At 40.1% G+C, this 21303-nt stretch overlaps 1 protein-coding gene across 1 annotated transcript in view; it reads left to right on the forward strand.

The window, feature by feature from the left end:
- RASA3 (RAS p21 protein activator 3) overlaps positions 1 to 21303 on the forward strand; it is a 128713-nt gene that overhangs the window by 58100 nt on the left and 49310 nt on the right. Inside the window, exons 4-5 of the mRNA XM_050332966.1 lie at positions 2702 to 2796; positions 13327 to 13403. Coding sequence (XP_050188923.1) covers positions 2702 to 2796; positions 13327 to 13403 — 172 coding nt within the window. The remainder of the gene's footprint in view (positions 1 to 2701; positions 2797 to 13326; positions 13404 to 21303) is intronic.

Genomic DNA, 21303 nt, shown 5'->3' on the forward strand with positions numbered 1-21303 from the left:
CAAAGTGTAGGCCCTTTTTTACTGTCCCTTCCCTTTGTTGTTGTGGTGTGGGGGTTTTTTGTTTGTTTTTTTTTTTTTTCCTCCCTAGTAGACTTTTCTCCTTTGTGAATCATTTGGTATGCAGTGGAGCACCCTGGATTATAGCCAGCCCAGTCAATAAGTTTCAGTCATTAATATGACTTGCTTGTGTGCAGAGCAAGCAGTGCTGTTCGAACAGTTTCCTAATCCAAACAGTTGTAACACCATGTTAACCTCCTCGAAGGGGGAGGCATGTGCCATTACCTGTGAACATTTTGTGCTGCAGTTATGTATCGACTTTGTGGTCAGACCCATCTGGGTTATCCTGCCACCCTTGTCTGAGAGCAGTGGAACTCCCTGCTGAAAGGGAGTGATCACACCATTTATGTTATGTACAGGTGCAGATATTGCACCCTCCTTGAGTTCTCTGCAAGGACACTCCCTGCATGGGAGGTGCCTGTGAATGAGACTGATGCGGGTGTTTGGCAAGCGCATGCAACACAGCAGTCGGCTGGAGAGGATTTCTGCAAGAGATTAAAGGGTGCAGTGAGGATAGCAAGCAGTGAAAGTAAACAATTTCAAGTGAAGTCCAAAGCAATTATTGGAAGGTCATGCATTCAGATGCATTTCTCTCAAAGTGTTTTAGAGAAACTAGGTTCCCCACAAACCAAAACACAGATGTCATCACATAGATTCTCAGCAGCATAACTTGGTGTCTCCTGTTCAGCACAGTTCAGATGTCTTATTTACTCTTTCTGCCGTATTATTTCGTAGGTTTGTGTAATTACTGCTTTCCTAAGAAGTTTCAAGTCACTTGCTCTGCATAACCAATAAAGAGGCTGGTAATGAATCTACCATGTTAATCTCTAGTTAAGTGTTTGACAGGAGATGGATCTGGTAATCTCTAAAGGACAAACCAGGAGTAGGAGGGTGCTGAGGGCAGAATGAGCAAAACTTGGGAGTATTGGGTCAGAAGTTCTGCTGAAGCTAGAGCAGAAATCCTGGCAGATACTAGGGAGGGCAGCCTCAGAAGGATGGCAGAGTACTTTAGAAACTGGGACTGGAAATCTGGAAACTCTCACCGAAGCAACCCGACAGAAGAATGCAGCAGCAGCTGCAGCATGGTATGAGAAGCAGCCCAGCAAACGGGAGGGCTGGGTGAAGCCATCCAGCAACAGCTAAAGGAAAAGGCCATAAATTGAGGGAATGCTGGTGTGTAACAACTTGCTGCTGAGACTTCCATAAGCTTTTAGATTTCAGAAGGCAAAATGCTTTGTGTTTGTCATTTCTGTAGTCTTCCATTGTGTGTGGGTTTTTGTTTGGGTTTTTTGTTTGTTTGTTTTATTTTTTAAATTTATTTTCTTTGTAAATGTGTTCTGTTAACATTTTCTGAGGTAAGGTATTAATGATGTCTAGTCAAGCTGCATGAATTTAGGAAGCTTTGGAAGTCTCTTTCCCACTAGGACTGTATCTGTTTGTGACTTTTTATCCAACGGTATTTGGTTAAAAAAAAGTGTGTGTTTTTGTAGCGAAATAGTGGTTGCAAATTGTATGTGAGCAACTCACTCTAGCAGCGAAAGTCTGCTACCAAACCACATTGCCAAAACCCAGCTTTCTCGAGCCTTGTTGATGTCTCTGACTGTCCTGGATTCTTTCATTTTGAACGCGCTGCTTTGCTCAGTGCCTGGGGAACCACCCAACCCAAAGCTGCTTTCTGAGGATCACGTGCTCCTGAGGCATGCCACACTCAGCTTTGTGTATACAAAGAAAGACACTTGGAAGAAGTTTCATTGCCCCTCAGAGAGGGCTTTACATAATGCCTGAGAGAGACTGGGCAAGACAGAAGTTTCCACTCTACATATATACAAGTCCTTGGCATTCATATACATTAGTTCACAGCATGGAACAGGCTGCTGTTACCCTCATGTGGCAGTACCCTCACTGTGGCCTCACTACCAAAACAGATAATTTGATAGGGATAAGAGTGGTGAAAAAAGGTGAGAGTGAAAGGTCTACAGTGTTTTTTGGAGTGGTTTGGTTTTTTTCTCTCTACAGTCAGGGGTAGTACTTGGGTGATCTGTGTTGCAGAATGCGAACTCTTAAAAGATTTGAGTGAGGGACGTGAGTCAACAGGGCCTCAAGGTGCAGATCTGGGAATCTGTTGTGACTTGACATCGCTTGTTGTTGCCCTTCTCCTACAAAACTATGTAGGGAAAAGCCTCATCCTAAAATATTGTTAGCAATAACGCATGCATGGAACTTCGTTTTGGGATTGTTATGGACATCTACCTCAAAAATCTCTCTCCAACAGTTTCCAAGCTTTCTTCCCACAAGTTTAATTGCATGTCAAAGAAATAAGAATGACGTTTTTACAATAAGCATACTTACAAACTTGTCTGCAGGGCCCAGTGCTTCACTCTATTAGGTATGATATTAGGAATTTGAAATTCACAATATGAAGTGGAAAAAGATGCTTATCAGAATTGTACTGTCATTAGTACTGGGCTCATCATTATATACCGTGTAAAGGAGGATGCCTCAAAAAATTCTTTCCTTGCTCTAAAGCCTTTCTTGAATAGGACAGTCCTTAAATCATTGTTTTAAAACTTGGTTTTGATGGAAATATACTTTTGGGGAGCTACAATGTGTCTTAAACTATGCTTCTGTTTTGTTTTATTTCCAGGAAAGGTAGCTATACAGAAAGAAGATCTTCAAAAGTATCATAACAGAGACACCTGGTTTCAACTACAGCATGTTGATGCTGATTCAGAAGTACAGGTGAGATTGTTAAGGAAGTATCTCGGCAAAGGAGTATTTGTAACAAGGTCAGGGCAGCTTTATGGGTTTCGTAGCTCTAGGACAAATGTGTTGTTTCTCTACAAAAAGGAAGTGTTGCCCATCAGTATGGTTTAGTTTTGGTGATAACTGCGGGGTGAATTACAAGTGTGCATAAATCAATGGGGGCCAGGATTCTGCCTACAGGAATAATTGAAACTTCGTGAACTATCAGGGTCACTGATTCAAGGAGGGGTGTGCTTATCTCAAGTATCAAATAACTTCAGGCCCTATAAATAACTGTTGATTCCTCAGGGAGTGGAACCATCTTGAAAGTAGTATTTTCAGGTACTGTGTTAAATACTTATGTTGTCACAGGAATTGCAACAAGTACATGTGACATAAAAAACCACTCCTTGCCAGATTTCTAGGTCATGTTCCAAACAGTGGGAATGCTGATAATTGTATTGCTTCAGCTCCATTTGGGGTTTAGTACTTTGCAGATTTTTGTATACAGCAAGACTCCTCTCTTTTTTTGTACTTAACCTCTGTTCAAGCGGATTCTATTTTCTATTATGATATTAGGCCTTGTGAAAACAGTCATTGGAACAAAGCAAGAAATTAAAATGATGTAACAGGATACCAAGCCAGTTACTTTTTTTTTTTTTCCTGTAAGTGTATATTACAGATCACTTTTGAACCACAATATTTGCTTAGGAGGCCACAGACGTGAATGTCTGACCTGTGCAAAAGTCTTAAATAAATGCAAGGGGAAATGCTGCTTGGGTACTGCCCTGTGTAGGGTTGGATACGGTGTCTTGGCTTTTCAGTGTGCATGCAGGTCTGCACATGCCAGGTTGGAAAATGACACACATTCCAACATGTAGTGTGGTTATGTGTGGTGAAGTGGATGTGAAAACACATTCAAGGTTAGGTTTTTATTTGGAGAGACAAATGATACACTGTTGTGCATGTGATACAAAGAAAGCCTCATGACAGCCTGTTCAGCCTGTGACTTTCTCTTGAAAAATATTGATCTTCTTTAATGCCACATTTCAATGTCACTGGTGATGGAAAGGCTTTTAACAGCCTTTTAACTTTGAGATCTATTCTGTTTGCTCTGTTCACCCTCCTTCTTAACCCAAAGCCTCTTATGACAGTGCCTTTAGAACTGTAGATTTAGTGTTTATTTCCTATAGAATAAGAAAACTTTCCCTTTGTAATTTATCAGTGGAAGAAGGCCAATATTTGGATAAGCTTCTGCATTGTTTATTTTGTTACAATATTTACAGAGTGAGCTTGTGGAAGCTTTTTAGACCAGGGTGCTTTCTAGGACAGCATTGGTAATGTAAGCTGTGAACTCAGAAAGGTTTGCAGGCAGCTTTAGCTTTTGGAGGGACGAGGAGCACAATATTTGCTGGAAAGGATGTTCTCTGTAATTGTTTGTACAGTTTATCACTACTGCTGTTTGTATCTTTACAAGAGCCTGACTGTTAAAAGCTGTTTCTGGGCTCCATGATAAGCATTTATTACAACTATGTAAATATGAACAGTTCTCTGATTTTATCCATTTACTTAAATATTCTTTGCTTTTTATGTTAAGGAGTCTGCAAGAGGGCTTTGTTCTTCCATGATACCGGAAGCAAATTTGTAAATGTTTCGTATGAATTCTTATGCAAGTGAAAGTAGCCAAATTAAGTACTTTTGTATGTTTTTACATTTGCAGTATCTCAGTTGTTTTTCTAAACACTTCTTCATTTATAAGAGAAACAAGGAATACTTGTGTTTATGGTAGGTATTTATGCAGCATTACTCAGGTTTTGTGCAGTTTTAAGGAAAATAGTTTGAGACATTTTTCATGAATTGAAATTTGCAGTGAATCATGCAAATACTAGTAGTACAAAAGCAGTTTTACCAGTATCAGTTTTATCATTCTAGCAGTTGTTCCCATTTGCCGTATAATCTAGTGGATTAAACGTTGAGCTGTGTGCCAGGGAACTCATGCATCCTCTGTTTTTGTCAGCCAGTGGCCTTAATACTGTTTTCCATGTTGTAGAGCACTTCATGACTATTTAGTTATGCATCACAGCACCGTATTGAGGTAAGCTACTGTCACTCCAACACTTGGAATACAGTGAGAATAAATGTCAGGCAGAACGTGACTTGCTTGAGGTCATACAATCAGAGTGAGGAATGAAAAAAAAAGAGACCAGGTTTCTAATTCTTTCTAATTCAGTAGGCCATGATGTCAAAGAAACTGGGTGACAGTGATATGCTGTGTAGGACTTTACTGTGTACAAAGCCTGAAAATATTCAGGTTTTAAGCAGACCAGTTAGCACATTCAGAAACTCAAAACCAGCTTAAAAACAATAGATTGTTGAAATATTAGTGACATCGGATGCCAGGGTTCTTGTGGCCCAATTCTGAGACATATTTAGCCTTGTTTTTCAGAACAGAAAGACTGATTTGAAATTATGGATAATAATATTTGCCATGTAAGAACTGATGCTTTTAGCTATCTGAGGTTTAATGAGTAGAATTTAAAGTTTTGTTCAACATGGTTTGTACTTCACTTGTGTGAGTTTCTTTACATTTAAAAAATCAATAAGTAAGTGTTAATGTCATATAACCGCGTTAAACATTGCTCCTGAGGTATTTAGCTCAAGACTTTTTTAATTCAGTTTCATGGTTTTACAACATTGCTGATACTTGCTGTCTTATAAAGGTGCTTTGTATTGTCAGGAATGAGATTGACTTCATAAATTTTATTGCAGGTAAGGATGTTACTGACAGAAGGAGTGCGTTAACTGACAGACTACACAGATGGTTTAATGCCACCTCTGTTTATTGCTTGACAGCAAGTAAAGGAGTCTGGCATGATTGCTCATCTTGAGATAAAAATGAGGGCATTTTCTGTCTAGGCTAAGTGCCTGCTAAGAGGCCGGTGACCTCAGCACCTCTGATGCTGTTTAGTCTCACGTGAGCAGCACAGGTGGGACTGTGCAGCTGCTTAGCCCACAGATGCAGATCAGGCATTACCACCTGCATGCCCTTTGTGGTTTTGGTTTGTCTTTGGTCTTGCAAACCTGCCTATTTGGGATAATCATCATCATCAGGTGCTTTTGAATTTCCCTTCATTAGGCAACAGTAACTGTCCCAACACAGTGCTTTGTCATTCAGTAATGGACTGTAACTGCCCTTTGAGGCTGACAGGCTTTTATTCTGTTCATCAATGCCCCCACATTTTACTGGCTTGTTTTGCTCTCACTAGTTTGAAAATGGCTCATTGCATAGTCTAGTCTTGTCCTGAATGCTGTTTAGATACAGCTGGGTGACGAAATAACAGATGTGGTCTAGGTGCTTAAGTTTGAGCAACTCTGTGGAGAACAAATTATGAAACTCCAGCAAAACTGTATTTGTGTTTGGCATACAATATGAAATGACATGATATGTGAATATTTTCTTTTTAAATATAGACTAAAAAATTAAATGTGATCAGGAAGTTTTATTATACAGAGTGCAGAATAAAAGTTGACAGCAGCCATTAATGCATAATTTATGGCTTAACTTTCCAGACTGGAAAACTTGTTCTGAAAGTATGAAGCTATAACCAGGTGGGTTTGTGCACGATTAGTTTAAGGAATTTTAAGTTCCCATCTTCTGAGGGAGCCTGTCTCTTCCTCAGTGGGATGCTACTGTGCCCAGAGCTAAACACCCAGTGTCTGACAGTACAATAGCCCAAACATTTCAGTGAGAAATAAAGCAGGAATTAAGCCATTACTGAAAATGGTTTAACTTCTGTATTGAAATAGACTATGAACAATCAAGCAGCTTCAGCTAGAAGGGAGGTACTAGCAGCAGAAGAGACAACTTTCTAATCTCTTTGAAGTCTGTAAGAGTATGATGTTGCACGCTTTCCATGGGACCTGTTTCTATTCTACTAGTCATTCGTCTTTCAGGATTTGCATTCTCATACTTTTTGAGGTCTGGAAGCAAAAATTGCCCTGCTGTTGTGTGTACATCTCTTTTGATCCATGAATGTTTGCCTTTTCTTCACAGAAGGAAGTTTACCCAACAGTAACTGATTCAGATATTTGCCTAGGGCTGTAGATGACAGATGCTCTCAGTGGTCCATGTGTTCTCAGCGGAATTTAAGCCCAAGTGCACATGCAATCTTTAAAAGGCCTTTCCTGTTTTTGAATAGTTTTCCCCTTCATTTTTTTTTCACAGTAACTTCATAGTTCAAGTGTGTTTTGTGAAGTTTGGGCTTTGCAACCTGAATACCCTTTGTGTGCATGTAATCAGTGGAGTGGTTAAAGATCCAGAGATATTCTGATTAATATTGATATACACCAGCATACTCCAAACCAGTAGTCTGTGTATGCCAAAGTGGGGGAGAAATGTAAGGAGAATTAGATCATTCTGAAATGTTTGCCTGTGCAGGCTCTTGTTTTAAAAGTTCCCCTTTTCAAGTGTGCTTTGAGTTACTTCCTCCACAGCATTGACAAATGTGAAATGGTCATGTCCTCTTACAGTTGAGTTCTCAGTACTAAATGACAGAGTGCTTTTCCAAAGCCAGTCATGCTCAAGGTCGTATTGTTGTAAAACTCATTGTTGGGGCAAGAAAAAAAGTCTTGACAAAAACTTGAAAATTGCTCATTTCCCTTTCCTTCTCGTAAGAACTTTGATGTGCCTGAAACATATCTATTTGGCTATCAACTTAAAAAAAATAAAAGGCATGTGAAGGGCAGATAACCAACACTGAGGAAGCAAATTGTCTCACATTTTAACCTTCTGTACTCAAAGCTTTGTGCAAAAGATTTACTGATGTTAAGTACTTTCTTCAGACACCATAAGCCCTTCTTCCTCTGTTCACCACATTAGCATTTTGCCTACATAGGCCTTTGACTATTCTTGATTAAATATGCCTGTTCCTGAGTATGGGCTGATGTGAGTGTCATGTGGTGTATGAGACTGCATTATTGGAAAACATTACTTACAGGTATGTTTGGAGAGCACACCTAAAATTCTTTTGTTGTGCTGGACATCACTGCTGGCTCTGAAATGCTGCCTCTGAATTAGCTAGAAGAATCTATCCAGGGCACTCTGTGCTCCTCAAAAAAATCTTTCCTGCTTTGTCATCACCTTCCCATTGAATGCAGAATCTTTATCCCAAGTGTCAGGCTTCATGAATGAAATCTTGGCATTGCCAGGGTTGGGGTTTTGCCACGAGTTCGTCAGAGCCAGGGTTTCACCACAAGCTTTTGAATTAGCTCTTCTTCATTCAGTCCTGTGTGACAAAGAAGTTTATCACAGAACTGCAAAGGAAGCTGGAAGCGTGTTTATTTTTTTTTTTTCACTCTACCTTCATAATATTGTGGAAGTTTTCACACACTCTCGCATATTTGCCTATTTCCTGTTCTGTATAAATCAATGCTCTTTATATTTGTAGAACAAATCATGTTGAACTGCAGTGACTCTGCTAATTGTTATTTAAGGATATTTATTTGAAGATAGACAAGGTAGAGCAAATTGTCTTTAGGAGCAACTGTATAGGGCTGTTTCACTCCAGTGATTGATAGAATTACATTATCTGTTGAACAGTTAAGAGCATTGCATGCCCACTGTCCAACACTGATATTTACTATCTTTGTGTAAGTATTTAAAGCTCCTGGTGTAAAGATGAACCACTGATGCATTTTGTACAACCTACTGTAAGCATGAGTATATGCAAATTGTGAAAAGAAGCTGTTTCCCAGTTTGGTATCAGCTTTCTACCGCACACAGGAAATAAATGGGTGTTACCGTCTATTTTGTGAATAGGTTTCTATCTTCTGGTTATTTTGAAAAGAGTTGAAATGTCTGTTTTGATAGGGTGGGGAGATTCTCAAGGCTAAATGCCTACTGACAGAATTATTTCAGACAACTGAGCCATGCATCAGCAGTGGCAAATAATGTTTGTGATAAAGGAAAAGACCAGCAATTGACCAGATCCTGCTTTGTGGCAAGACTTCCTCCCTATATAACTGTAAGAGTGGAGCATTGAGACTTAACAGCACAAAGGACTAAGACAGTCAGTCAGGTTTTGGTCTGTTACTCTTCAATAGCTAGTCTGTAACATGGCATGTGGTAAGGAGCACCTACTGCTGAACAATATTTACGTGGTTTTAAAGTATCATGCCTGGGTTTTGTGTCTGCAGAACACAATTTGTCTGGGGAAATTAAAACCTTTAATTTACACTATTCTACATATTGTATCTCATCAAAGATTTTGACCACATGGCTGCATTCTCCCTTTAGAGAAACAGGAAAGTTAACATTGTGCCCTGTGAAGTTGTTTGCCAGTTATTGAGCAATTCTGATGAGTTTGCACATAAGGAGAGCAAGCAGTCATCAGTTCTGCTTTACTTAGCATTTATGAATCCATGCAGTCTTCATTAGAGCTGTTGCACTTTCCTCAGCAATAGACTGGGTTTTGTTCCAGTTTCTTGTTGCTGCACTGTGGCCCAGCAGGCAGGCTGTGATCTGGAGCATGATCCTTAGACCTTTCCCAGTCGCCTGCTGCCCTCTGCTAAAGGAAGGAGCAGCTGTTACAAGCAGCAAATGTAGACAGCAAACAAACTCTTCCTCCTACTCTCAAACCTGCTGTTAGGCTGTGACCTTATGTGAGGCTGTTGATAATACTGCAGATTTGGATTTACCTAAAGTAATAGCTGCACCCTTGGTCTTTCCTTTCCCACTCCCTCAAGGGCAGCATTTAGTGAACCCTTAGAGTTTGGCTCAGTTTTATTGTTTGCTTTTAAGCTTTGCCATTGCCAGAAGGTGACATCTTAGAAAGTTGCCTAAAAGGGTTTCAAAGTAGACAGGATCTGTCCAATAACATTTGCTATATCCTGAAATAAAAATTGCGACGACTGAGAAAGCAACAACTCAAGTTGTTCCCTAGTTTGGAATGGTCTGTGTGCAGCACTGAGTTCTTCTAATGCTCATTTCTCCAGACAAATTGCAGCAAGATAAAATAAACCAATGCACCAGGGCTATCATAGTCCTAAATGTGAGATTCCAAAAAGATACTGGCATTGGTCACTAGTGGGCTGTGGTTCATGTCACCTGCTTAGCCTAGTCCTCTCCTACAACTCACTCCAGGAGCTAGAGTGAGACTGCCTGCAGTAACTCTTTACCAGCAGGGTGAGGAGTGAAAAGCCAAAAAGCACTCACAATCAATCCCTCTTTCCATGCAACTGAGCAATGAGCAGAGTTGAGCTGTGTTGGGAAAAGTGTCCCCATATGGGATAAATGTTTGGAAAACTTCCATGCAGGTGCACTCACACCTTTGAGGGAAAAGTTCCCAGCAAAATTGAGTAGGCTAGTGAGAAGTAGAAAGCTGGATGATCACAAACCTCTTGTCCAGCAGGTTTAATAGTAGACAACTACCATTTCTAGGAGATTTTGTACTATCAGTGTGTTTCAATCCACAGTAACTCACAGCTGCATTCCAAGGAGAAAGGAGGTGGTTAGAGATAGGCTTTTCCTTTATCTGTAAAACCAGGACCTTGAGTCTGCTTTTTCTTTTCTTTGTAAACTTATGATCAGTTTCAAGTTTGGTTTTCAGGTAACTGTCTGTGTAGTAAAGGGTATATTTAACAAACATAGTTTGTTTTTTCCTCTCTAAGACCTTTCAAAAGTTTTGTTACTGGTTTCCTTTTGAATACTGTCTACTTCCTTAGAAATTCATTCAACTGATGGCTTCTTTAATCAATAACTGAAAAATGGAAGCTGGCTGGCCCCATTATATGATGTTAGATGTGATTAGGAAGGATGTACAACCTATGAACTCACCCTCTGTATCAGATGGAGTTTATGGAAAAGGAAGTGTTCAGCAGTTGAATTGGCACTCTGTCAGCTTGTTCTTTGAGAAGGTTCTATCCTTCTAAATGAGAGGGTTACGCTAATAAGCATAGCTGCTTCTAGGAACATCCTGAAATACATTTTTTAATGGAAATGTTTTGAGTAATTAATACATTCTACTTCAGAATTGTCAAACCTCTAGATTTTTCTGAGGTTTTTTGAAGTGCTGAAGGGAAAAAGGGTTTATGACCTCAAAGCTCAGGACTGAGCTTGGATTCAGGCCCTGACTTCAAAAGAGATTTTGTCTTAGCAGGATCAAGGCACTGTTTCAGCTGTAAAACAGAGACAGTATTTTTTTTTAAATCCTGTTGCATTGTCTAACCTTTCCTTCTTGTGAGTTTTGTCCGTAACTGCACATCTACTACAGTTGGAGACTCTTGTTATTATCACAGTAGTTCTTTTAATAATAAAAAGATGAATTTCTTTCTTATAAACTGTCAATAAAGATCATGGCAATTCCCTGTTTCTGTGATACTTTTAATCCATTATAGGTTGACCTTCTTGTTGCATAGATTAACTTTTGGTCTTATGATACTGATTTATTGCAGTTTTCGAGTCTTCCCTTTGAACAATGAGTTATCTGGTATTTTGTAAACCCAGCTAATGCCATTGCACAGGAATAAACTTATTCAGATAAATCCTTATGTTTGCCTGTTTACTGATTCTGTGTACATAGGAGTTACATTTTCCTTGAATTAAGCCTGCAAATATGTAACTGTAGCCTTATTTTAAGGTATTTGAGTTTTTAACTGGAAGTAAAATATTGGAAGATGTTCTGGGAATAGTTGTAGGCTGCTGGTCATAGTGATCCCATGACCTCTGTTTTGCTGTATGAAGCTTTGAGTCACTTTTTGAGCAGCTGACCATTTTCAAAGCCTTCACAAGAGAAAAATGAAAGCTACAATAAGTAAAAAGCATAAATGTTTCTATAGAAACATTTTCTTCCCTTAGTGTTTTTCTGCAAAGGGATATTTTCTCTGGAGTTTCTAGGTCTCTGCTCCTATCTCTCAATTTCTTCAAAACTTGTAATAATGTTGATTTCTCTAGTAAAGGTGGTATGCAAGATAGCAGCAATGGTTTTTAACTGTTCACAATATAACTTTGTTCTCCAGAGTCTAATGGTTTAGCTCCTGTAATTAAATATTTGACCAGTGGAAGGGAGAACAGTGAAAAGTAAGGGAAAAGATAGTAAAACAAAAGGCAGAAAACCAAAGTGCTTAACTAGAGTTCTTAGCTGGTTGTGTGCCTAGCTCTTGTTGTGTGTGGGTACACTGGGCACTACAGTGGTACTAAGTCCTTAAGATCTGGGTGTAGAAGTGGCTTTCTATGCATCTGTGCAGAGAAGTCCTGCTCTTATGCGTGAGGACAGGCTTCAGTTCAGAAGGCAGTGACAGATGTTGACTTTTGTACACACTGATAGGGTGAAGGAGGATACACGTCTTGCTGAAAGAGATGCATAAGGAGTCTGACAGCCAAATGCAACACCTTTGGGTTTTACGTTGTGCGGGAGGGTTTAATTGTTTTGTTTAAAATGAGGCAGAAGACACCTGGCAGGAGTATTGTTTTTAAACTAACACACGTATTTGAGTCCTTCCCTGTTCCAAGTGCCAGTGAGCTGCTGTGATGCCTCTGCAGCCATGGGCTTTTATACAGATTGGAGACACTGTCTTCCTAGTTTTCTGGATGAACACCAGTATCATCTGCCACTTGTACTTGAAAGGTTACAGCCCTGGCATGGGAAAAACTGTTACTTAGTCAGAATACTGAAGGTATTAGTAGGTGATAGAGGTTTAAAGAGTGAAGTTCAGGAAAGTGTGAAATGTGCATTCAAGGTAGTGTGGAAAGAATGGCACTGAGAAAGGGCTTATGCTGGAAAGGGAAGAGAATTGACTGTAGCAGTAAGAAACAATCTCATAGGCTTCTTCAGGACAAGTATTCAGGCACTGAGTTCAGCATTAGTTTATACTGCTCAACCTAAGAGGACCAGGGAATGACCTTGAACTGAACTTCTGCGTGTCTGTGCTACTTAATTGTTGCTGCACTCCTAAGCTGTGCTTTGAACTGCCTTCAGCAGCTTTTGATATGTAATATCTTAGCCCAAGTCATAATAAAGTTGGTGTGATGGTAAGGAGATGAAGACTGTCTAATAGTGTTGAATGGTTTTTTGTGGGGTTTTTTTTTTTGGTTCTGCAGTATAATTTTACTGATACTTGTCTCACAATTTATATTGTTTAATTGGTTTTATTTTTATAATGTTTAAAACGTATAGGTGTTTATAATGCACTTCTGTGGTAGCTTTTCAATGATAGTGTTGCAGATATTTGCTTAATGTTTGAAATGCTAATTACAAATAAAGCTCCAACACAACATTTTTATGGTACTCCTTATCCTTTAATTGGTAAAGCATACAGAGATAAGATAATGGCAGGAAGTATGCATTGAAATTTACTTAAATGGCTACAATCTGGATTTTCTGGCAGCTGAAAGACCTTAGGTACACAGTTGATACTTAATCTTTGTACTTCTGGAATTACTTGCACTAGCTGGCTTGCTTTAGTTTAAGTTGGAATGGTTTGACTGACTATGTGTAAAACTAACTTGTATGTGTTTCTGATGTGTTTCAGGGGAAGGTCCACCTTGAGCTGAGACTGAGTGAAGTAATAACAGACACCGGTGTCGTCTGCCATAAACTTGCAACACGGTAGGATTTGAAAAGTAACTGTAGAGTTTTGAGAAACACACAGATTACAAAGAGTGTGCAGTGCTGCATTTAAAAATAGTTGGAGTAAACAAAATGTTGATTTGGATATTGAATGTTCTTAATCAGCAATATCCTTACGAATTCATGGGATGCAAGATTTTTTTCATTTTCTCCTTCTCTCCACATTATCATTTTCTTCCTAATAGCTTTAAATGTTAATAAATCTTTTATCCAATTTAGTCATAGCATAAATACTAAAAGGACATCAAAGGGTAATAAAATAATGTCCTTGTAATTTGCATCAAGGACCAGTTAAGCAATTTGTATCACAACTAGTGTGCTGACACAGTGTTACAGAGTTGACTTAACAAACAAGTGCACTGTCAGGTTTTAAAGCTGACCTCAGAATCAGCCATCCAACCTCATTCAAGTTGAAACATAGATGCCACAGGACTCAGATGGGAGTAAAGATTTGTCTGTCCTCTGAATAGAAGTCTGGAAGACCACTGCCCTCTGACCACACCAAACACTTTGAGGTGGCTAATTCAGAAGCAGAGGCAGAGCTGGTTGGCTTCTGACAGGTCCTACCAGAGCTCTGGAGTAGGTACATTAGAATTCTTTCTTTCTGCAGTCTGCTGTGAAGAGGCAGAGTGAATAACAGGGATAGTCTGGTGCAAGTTGCTTTGTAGGCTCTGAGTTCCAGTGAACTTGTTGTTAACTAGCTGCTGTATCTCAGAACAAAAATGGCTGTCTCAGTATAGCTTTGCACCACCTGGAGGGCCCAGCCTTCCTCTAGCTGCTACTTGAGGACTCTTGTTATGTCATTTTCCATTGCACAGTTTGAATGTAACCAAACGATGACCACATGTTCTGAGAAACCAGACCCCAAACTTGTATCTGCCAAGCCGTAGGCTGGTGTCTTTTGTTGAAGTGTTGCTTATATTGCTGTAGGTCCTAGGACTTTGCAGAAGAGGGAGAAATAGAAGGTGGGAGAAGGCAGTTTCTTGCCTTTCTTCTCCAGTGTGTGTCTGCTGTCCACATATGCATGTAGACTTATCACTAAGCTTGGATTGTCCTCAGAGCAGGCCTGGAGGATACTGTGCTTAGAGAAGAGAGCACAGTTATACTGAATACCAGGTTGGGTGGCTTTTTTGCTTTGGTCTTACTGGAGATATGTTTCGCACTCTTAGAGGTGTGATACAGCCACAGAGGCCTCTGTCCATGTCTTTTGAACCCCGGTTGTGGGGTAAGACCCTGTGGTGTCTGTAGCTCTGCAAACATAAATTAACTGAAACATCCTTCCACTCTCACCATGTTCTATTTTGAATAGTTAGGTGGTATACAGAAGGGCCTTCAGAAGTGTTTGCCTCTCTTTGTTTCATTCCAAGAGCGTGTGTCATGCCACAGCCAGTTTTCTTTTAAGAGCTTTGTCTTCTATTAAGAGAGACCTGATAACATTACAATACCAATGGATTTTTCAGTGAAAGTCCTGAAATGCTAGAAATAGGTGTCTGAAAATGCTCTGCTATATATGTAATACATGCAGCTTCTTCCTTCATGGAAAGCAATTAAGAGAGTGACTACTTTTAACAGTGTGGCAGTGTGCAGCATGTTTTTCTACCTGTCTGTTCATTTAGCCAGACGGCTTTTAAGTCTTTATTCAAATTTTTGCCTATATGGCAATGATTTGAAGACTATTCCAATAAATTTTTACAATGCAGAGAAAAAACTTAGATTGGTTTGCAAAGCATCTTGTAACCGTGATTTGCAAGGTATTTTTCAGTAAATACAGTTTATTAGCTGCAATGTGCAGAAAAAGCCTGAGGTTTTAGTCACTGAATCATAATGAGCCCTGGGCTCTTGAAAACAAAATTTGAAAATCAGAGCTCAAGCAAGCTTTTGTCTGCTGATACTAACTTTTCCCTTTTTCACCTTCTATCCTGTATCTGACCTGGGCACTCAGTTTGCCTTTGGCTAGTTTCCATATTTATTTGTTGTTTGAGTGGTAAGTGAGAGTAGAGCTTAGCAGTTTAGATAAAGAAATAAGGAGGGAAAAACTGTTTCTGGAGTATGTAGTTCCATTGGTGAAGGTCTTCATGGCAATCTCTCATATGTGTGATTAAGAAAAAGGGAATCATGAAGGGGAATGAGAAAGGGGAATGATTACATGAGGGGGGAAGAAAGCACTTCATTATGTAGTCCACCTTTTTCTTCATGCCACACTGGTTGCTTTAGGAAGGTATAGAGCAAACTGCAGTTCTTAACATTTTTCCACATTATCTGAAATCTCCTTCAGGTTTGTTCATAGTTAGTTTGGTTCTAGTGCTTAGGCATGTAAGAAAAGAGTGTGGTAATTAAGCAATGCTCAGCTAAATGGCTGTGTAGCTGGAATTTGCCAGTGGGGAAAGCAGCAAAGGCAGGGGAGGAAGAACCTTGGTTATAGGTAGGTCATGAGTGAAAAGCAGAGACTTCGGTGTATTAGGAAAGTGCAGCTTCCAGTTGAGTATTGTGAAAACAACTGATTTTCTTGTGCACAGCTTATGAATTTGTTACAGTGAGCAAGTAAGACAAGGCTGTAAAACCATGAACAAGAACCTAGGATCACCTAATCTTAAAACAAGACTCTTCCGATGAATCTAACACCTGTAAAAAACAAACAAACAAACTTTTTTTTTAATTAAGCATTTAGCTGCAGAGATAAACACTATCCTGCAAATGATGTCACAGATATAACTAGTTAAACAATTCAGGTTTGCAAGGAGAACAAAAGCTGCTTCCAGTAGCTAGCTGTTTGAAAACACCTTAGAGACACTTGCCTTTTTTAAGCCCCAGAACAGTGCTTTGTTTCAAAGACCACATATATAGGCTGAATGAAGACTAGACCTAATTAGGAAACTTTTTTACCTCTCCAGAAAATAAATAAATATCAGTTTTCTTACGAGTTTACCGATAGGTTTTTGTCTCTGGGCCTGTTCCCATGCTACCTCTGCATTCCAGAAAGCCTTGAAAGCAGCTGGGGCTTTGCTGAGCCAGCCTGCGGTCCCATGGAGCACACCGTGAACAGTCAGCTGGATGAATGGATGGAAAAATTCATCTGAATGGAAGGTCAAATTGAAATTAAGTGCTGAGCTCTTGAACATCAAGTAGTCGATTATTTTAAAATGCAAAAGTCATGTCTGCTTCCTTAGCCCCTGCAGAGGAAGCAAAAAAGTCAGTTTAAAAACTGTTACCTAATAGCTTCTCCTTAGGAATCATTCGATACTTTCATTTAGTCTTAAACCACTAAGCTGTTGTGCTTCATCAGAGCTCTTCAGAGACCCTAGTCTCTGCCAGCTGCTACAGCACAATCTCCTGGACTGAATCCCTGCAAAACAGATTACAAGGAGAAGCATTAGTGGATTTACAAGTTACATTGACAGTACAGATGTAGGCACCACACTCAAACTGCTTGTGTCCCCCACCAACTTTTGCTGTCTTCCTCTATAAGAACCACAACTCGCACTTGAATGTTGCTTCTGGAAACAGTTTGCTACTTGTGGGCTCCCTCTGTGGAACTGGTGCAATACCTGGTGGTCCTAGTGGCTGGCTTGGGCACAGTTGTCAGCTGAGTCCTCATAAATCCCTCATATCCCTGTTACAGGACTTGGAATGCAGGCTCTTGATGTGTATGTTCACATCCTACAGAGAGAGCAGACTTACAACCTGCTGAGCACAGACCTTGCCGCAGTGTGTGTCAGATAAAAGACAACATGCATGGACTTTGTGGCCTGGTACCTTCCTGTAACTGCATTTGTACTAAAACCCGTTGTGCTGTGTAGTGAGTCACCTTGAGTGTTAGGAAAAAAGAAAGTCTTACTCAGTACATTCTGGCTTCTCCCCTCTCTATCCTTCACTCACAAAAGATCTCATGTTGTGTTCCTCCACACTTTTTACAGCCACAGTTGCCTTGGCCCTCTGCACAGTCAGCTGCTGCTTGTTGTGACTACCACCATCTGGCCTTACCTTCCATTGGTGGTAAAGGCCACCTCCTGTTTGTCAAAGGGTTTGTCACCTTCCAGAAATCAATCTGTAGTTTTATGAACATTTTTAAGATACTGAGGCCATGGAAAGAAGTGGTCAGGACTTTTCCATGCTTCCTGCTGCTTGTGTCCATACACACCCCTTTGCGCTGACACACAGCTCCTGGCAGCTGCTTGAGCAATGGTGTATTTTATTTTTTTTTCCCTTGTGCTTTTTAAGCTGAAATATGCCTTAATCTTGTGTATCCTAGAAACTGCACTCTTCTTTTTCTGTAATGCAGAGAAAGGAAAATGAGCAGCAGGAACCAGGGAAAGATGCTCTTTCTGCAGCCGTGCTAGGTTGAAGTGTTTGAATTAAGTCATGAACAGTGTGTGTACCCATATTCCATGAATACATCTGAAAAACAATGGTATGTACTTCTCCCTAAATTTTTTATGAGCCACTTCTTTCCATATGCAAGATAGCCTTCTTGCTTCACAACAGAAGGAAACTTTACTTTCTGTAAACATTTCCTCACCATCGTTAGAGCAGTTTCTGTGCAGCATATTTGTGTTCAGCACAGAAAGGGGGTTCCCCAGAGGCTTTGAGGCCTCTTGGCTGTCCAGACAACTTGCTCTCATCTGTCAGAGCAACAGGAACAGCAGATATATGCATTTGTATTTATTTAATAAAGAGGAGGGCTCTTGCAGATAGCTTTATAGGATAGACTTCGCTGTGGTTAAGCTACCAGAGGCAACATTTAGAAGTAGTGTTCTGTATTTAGCAAGATGACATCTTGCAGCATGCCTGAAGGAACAGGCCACTGAACTCCTGTTGAAAGTCAGAGTGAGCTGGAAGCCTGGCTCCCTGATCATCCTTTGAGAATTCCAGCATGTGTATGTAATTAGTCGCATTTAAATGTCTGTATTTATTCAGTGTCCCCAGCTGCTCCTTCAAGTGTTGTCTTATGTCTTGTCTCTTAGTTTTAAAAAAGCTTGCAAACATCTGCTTTGGAGAGCTCTTCCCCCCCACACTTCTTTTATTCCCCCACCCAGTACATCTATATAGCTAAATAACAACATATGTGGTTCAGTAGCTTCAGTTTTCCAGTAGGTTTCATGAGTCTACAAATACATTACCAAGGCTGAAATTTTGTTTGGTAAATGAAAAATTTGTAGCTCAGGTGTGGAAGACTTGGCTGCTCTGCATTAATTTAAGAATGAAATGCTGTGCAACTCTCTTGGGAGCTCTACAAGATGTATTCCGACCATGTGGAACAAAGTTAAATGGGCAGTTTGCAAGAGCAAGCAGGAAAGGAAACAATAAGTAGATATGACATCCCTAAGATAAACACTTCAGGGGTTATTAAAAGAACAGTGACTGAGCTGTGGGCTTTTAAGAGCTTTAAAAACCTTCTGAAGAGGAAGAGGGAGGTAAGGAGGAAGATGTTGTTTATCACATGTGGTTAAAGCAGGAGGTCTTTACCTAGGGATGTGCTGGAACTTGGTGGTGGTTCCCCAGCCTTCTCTGCCATGTGAATAGAGCACAGAGCATGCAGTGAGCAGCATCTGACCTTCCTCACTGGTTGCTCACATTATAGATTTGAATTTCCCTGTCCATGAGCATTGCTGCTCACCAGTTGACAACCATTGCCCTAGATCAGACTGACTTTATGTAACTGTTTGAAATTCTCTTATGCAATATGATGTTTCTAAGGTTAAGGTAAATGATGCTTAATTTTGAAAATTTTAGAGGCTCAGCCTACCTCTTTTGTTGATCACAACTCAAAGTCACATATGTCAAGTCTGACTGGAAGCGGTGAGATAATGGCCATTCTTCCTTGTGGATCAGCAGTCTGCATCCTTAACTAAAGAGTAAGAGGAAAACAAGATCCCATCTTGCCTGGTGCAGGTTTTTTGCTGTCACCTGTGATTGCATTTGGAGACACCCTGAAAAACTGGAGAAGTCCAGCTAGTCCTTGACTCATGGAATATATTTAAATGTATTTGTGTAAAATTAAAACATACAGGGATCGTCTTGGAGTCATCTGAGAATTTTCCTTTACTAACTAGCTTGTTTCCTGATTTTCTCGTTTATGTCGGAGCTAGTTTGCTTTCTGGTAGATAACTATCTTCATCATATCGCAGGAATAGGTAAAGAAACTATCTAAAGAGTTGGATTAAAGAGAAAATTTGGAAATGCATGTCTATATTGTATCTATTGATGCTGAAGACCAAATTTTGTTGGCTTTCTGTTGTGGCTCTCTTTCTGATGCTGTTAAGAAAGAAAAGCAGGACTGCAGACAGGATGGCCAGCCAAATGTTAGATAGTACTTTTCTCTGCTGTTTTGTGGGGTTTTTTTTTGTTTGCTTGTGTTTTCTGAATTCAGTTTTAATGCAGAAAACACTGGGACTCATTAGCTTCGTGCAATTTCTTGAAGCTCTCATAGTATTCCAGTTTAATATGTGCTGGTGCTGCTGGGTTACTTGTCAGAGCAGAGTTTGCTCCTTTCTTGAGTGTGGTGTGCCATACTGTATTTTCCTTTTCCAGATGAGAGGTGATGTTTGCAAAATGTCAGCAGGAGAACCAGGAGGTGCTCCTTCATGGAAAGAGTGTGCTGATGACACTGTTTTGTTACTATGTGAGGCAGCCGCACTTGGACTCAGGCTGTTGATGGTATGTTGGCCTGGTGTAAAGCTGCAGCTCCTGTTGAGTGTGGAAGTAGCATGAGGCCAGAGCTGGCAGTGGCTGCTCTTCCTGTGATGTTACAGCTCCTGGCACTCTTTGCCTACGTTTGGAATGGGTTTCTGAGCCACCCTGCCTCTTGGGTTTGCTGCTTACAGGTTTAGAGAACATATGTTTGTGTTGCTTTAGAGGAGTTTCTACTCCACTGCAGAGACATACAGCTTTGAACTTGCTGCAGGGTCAAATGAAGCTTATTTTGCTGCCTGAAATATGAGCTGAATCAATTAGGGGAAAAAAGGTATTGCTGACTACAAGCAGGCCACTTTAATGTATGCATCAATCAGGTCAACTCAAAGTATTTTGAAAAAGTTCAACTTCTGTTTGCTCCGGGGAGGGAATGCTAATGAAGGCATAAAGTGGTTTCAAGACTTCATTTTAAATAAACTTATGCATCTATTAAAATGTGTTACAATCTTCTTTCTCTAGAGAGCATACCCTGCATCAAACTATGCCTTTTCCTGCAGGATTGCATCTTGATCATGCTTTTAATCTTGTGTGGGTTTCATGACAAAGTGATGGGGAAAAAGTGTTTAGAGGTTAAATCACATAGTATCTGGTATTTTTAACATGAAGTGCTGCAGTACTGTGGGATTTGGGGAGTAGGAGGGGAAGGGAGAGCTCATGTAGCATTGGGTTGCACTGCCTCCCCTTTGCTTCTCCATCCCCACCACAACCTCTCTTGGCTGTTTTGTAGCCTAAGTCAAGTTTAAACTCATCACTCTCTGTCAAAACTCTCCATGTATAGCAATACTATCTTCTCCTACTGCTGGGTTTCCCACTAAATGAGGTTTGTTTCACAGTCTTCGCTTTTTTCTTCAATGCTTCTCCGCTTTGTTCAATTCTTTGTTTGTGCAAATCTTTGTTTATGCAAATCACGAACAAGTATCTTCTTTTCTGTAATCCTAATCAAGAGCAACTTCGATTAGACCCTCCTCCAGCAAAATATGTTTGTAGACTGCTCACTGGTTTTGGATGGAATGGTCATCATATGACTGTGGAATATGTATAAAACTGAGTTTGTAATTCAAGACTTGAATGTAACTCTTTAAAGCCAACAGTGTCAACAGTAAGTGCTGCTATTTAAATAACGTGAGTGTACTTCCTGTTTTACACAGAGTAAACACAGACTGGGATTATAAATGGAGGCAAACTATTC

Source organism: Myiozetetes cayanensis, unplaced genomic scaffold (genome assembly GCF_022539395.1).
Source record: "Myiozetetes cayanensis isolate MyiCay16 unplaced genomic scaffold, myiCay2020 scf5-8, whole genome shotgun sequence".
NCBI classification, from domain to species: Eukaryota; Metazoa; Chordata; class Aves; order Passeriformes; family Tyrannidae; genus Myiozetetes; species Myiozetetes cayanensis.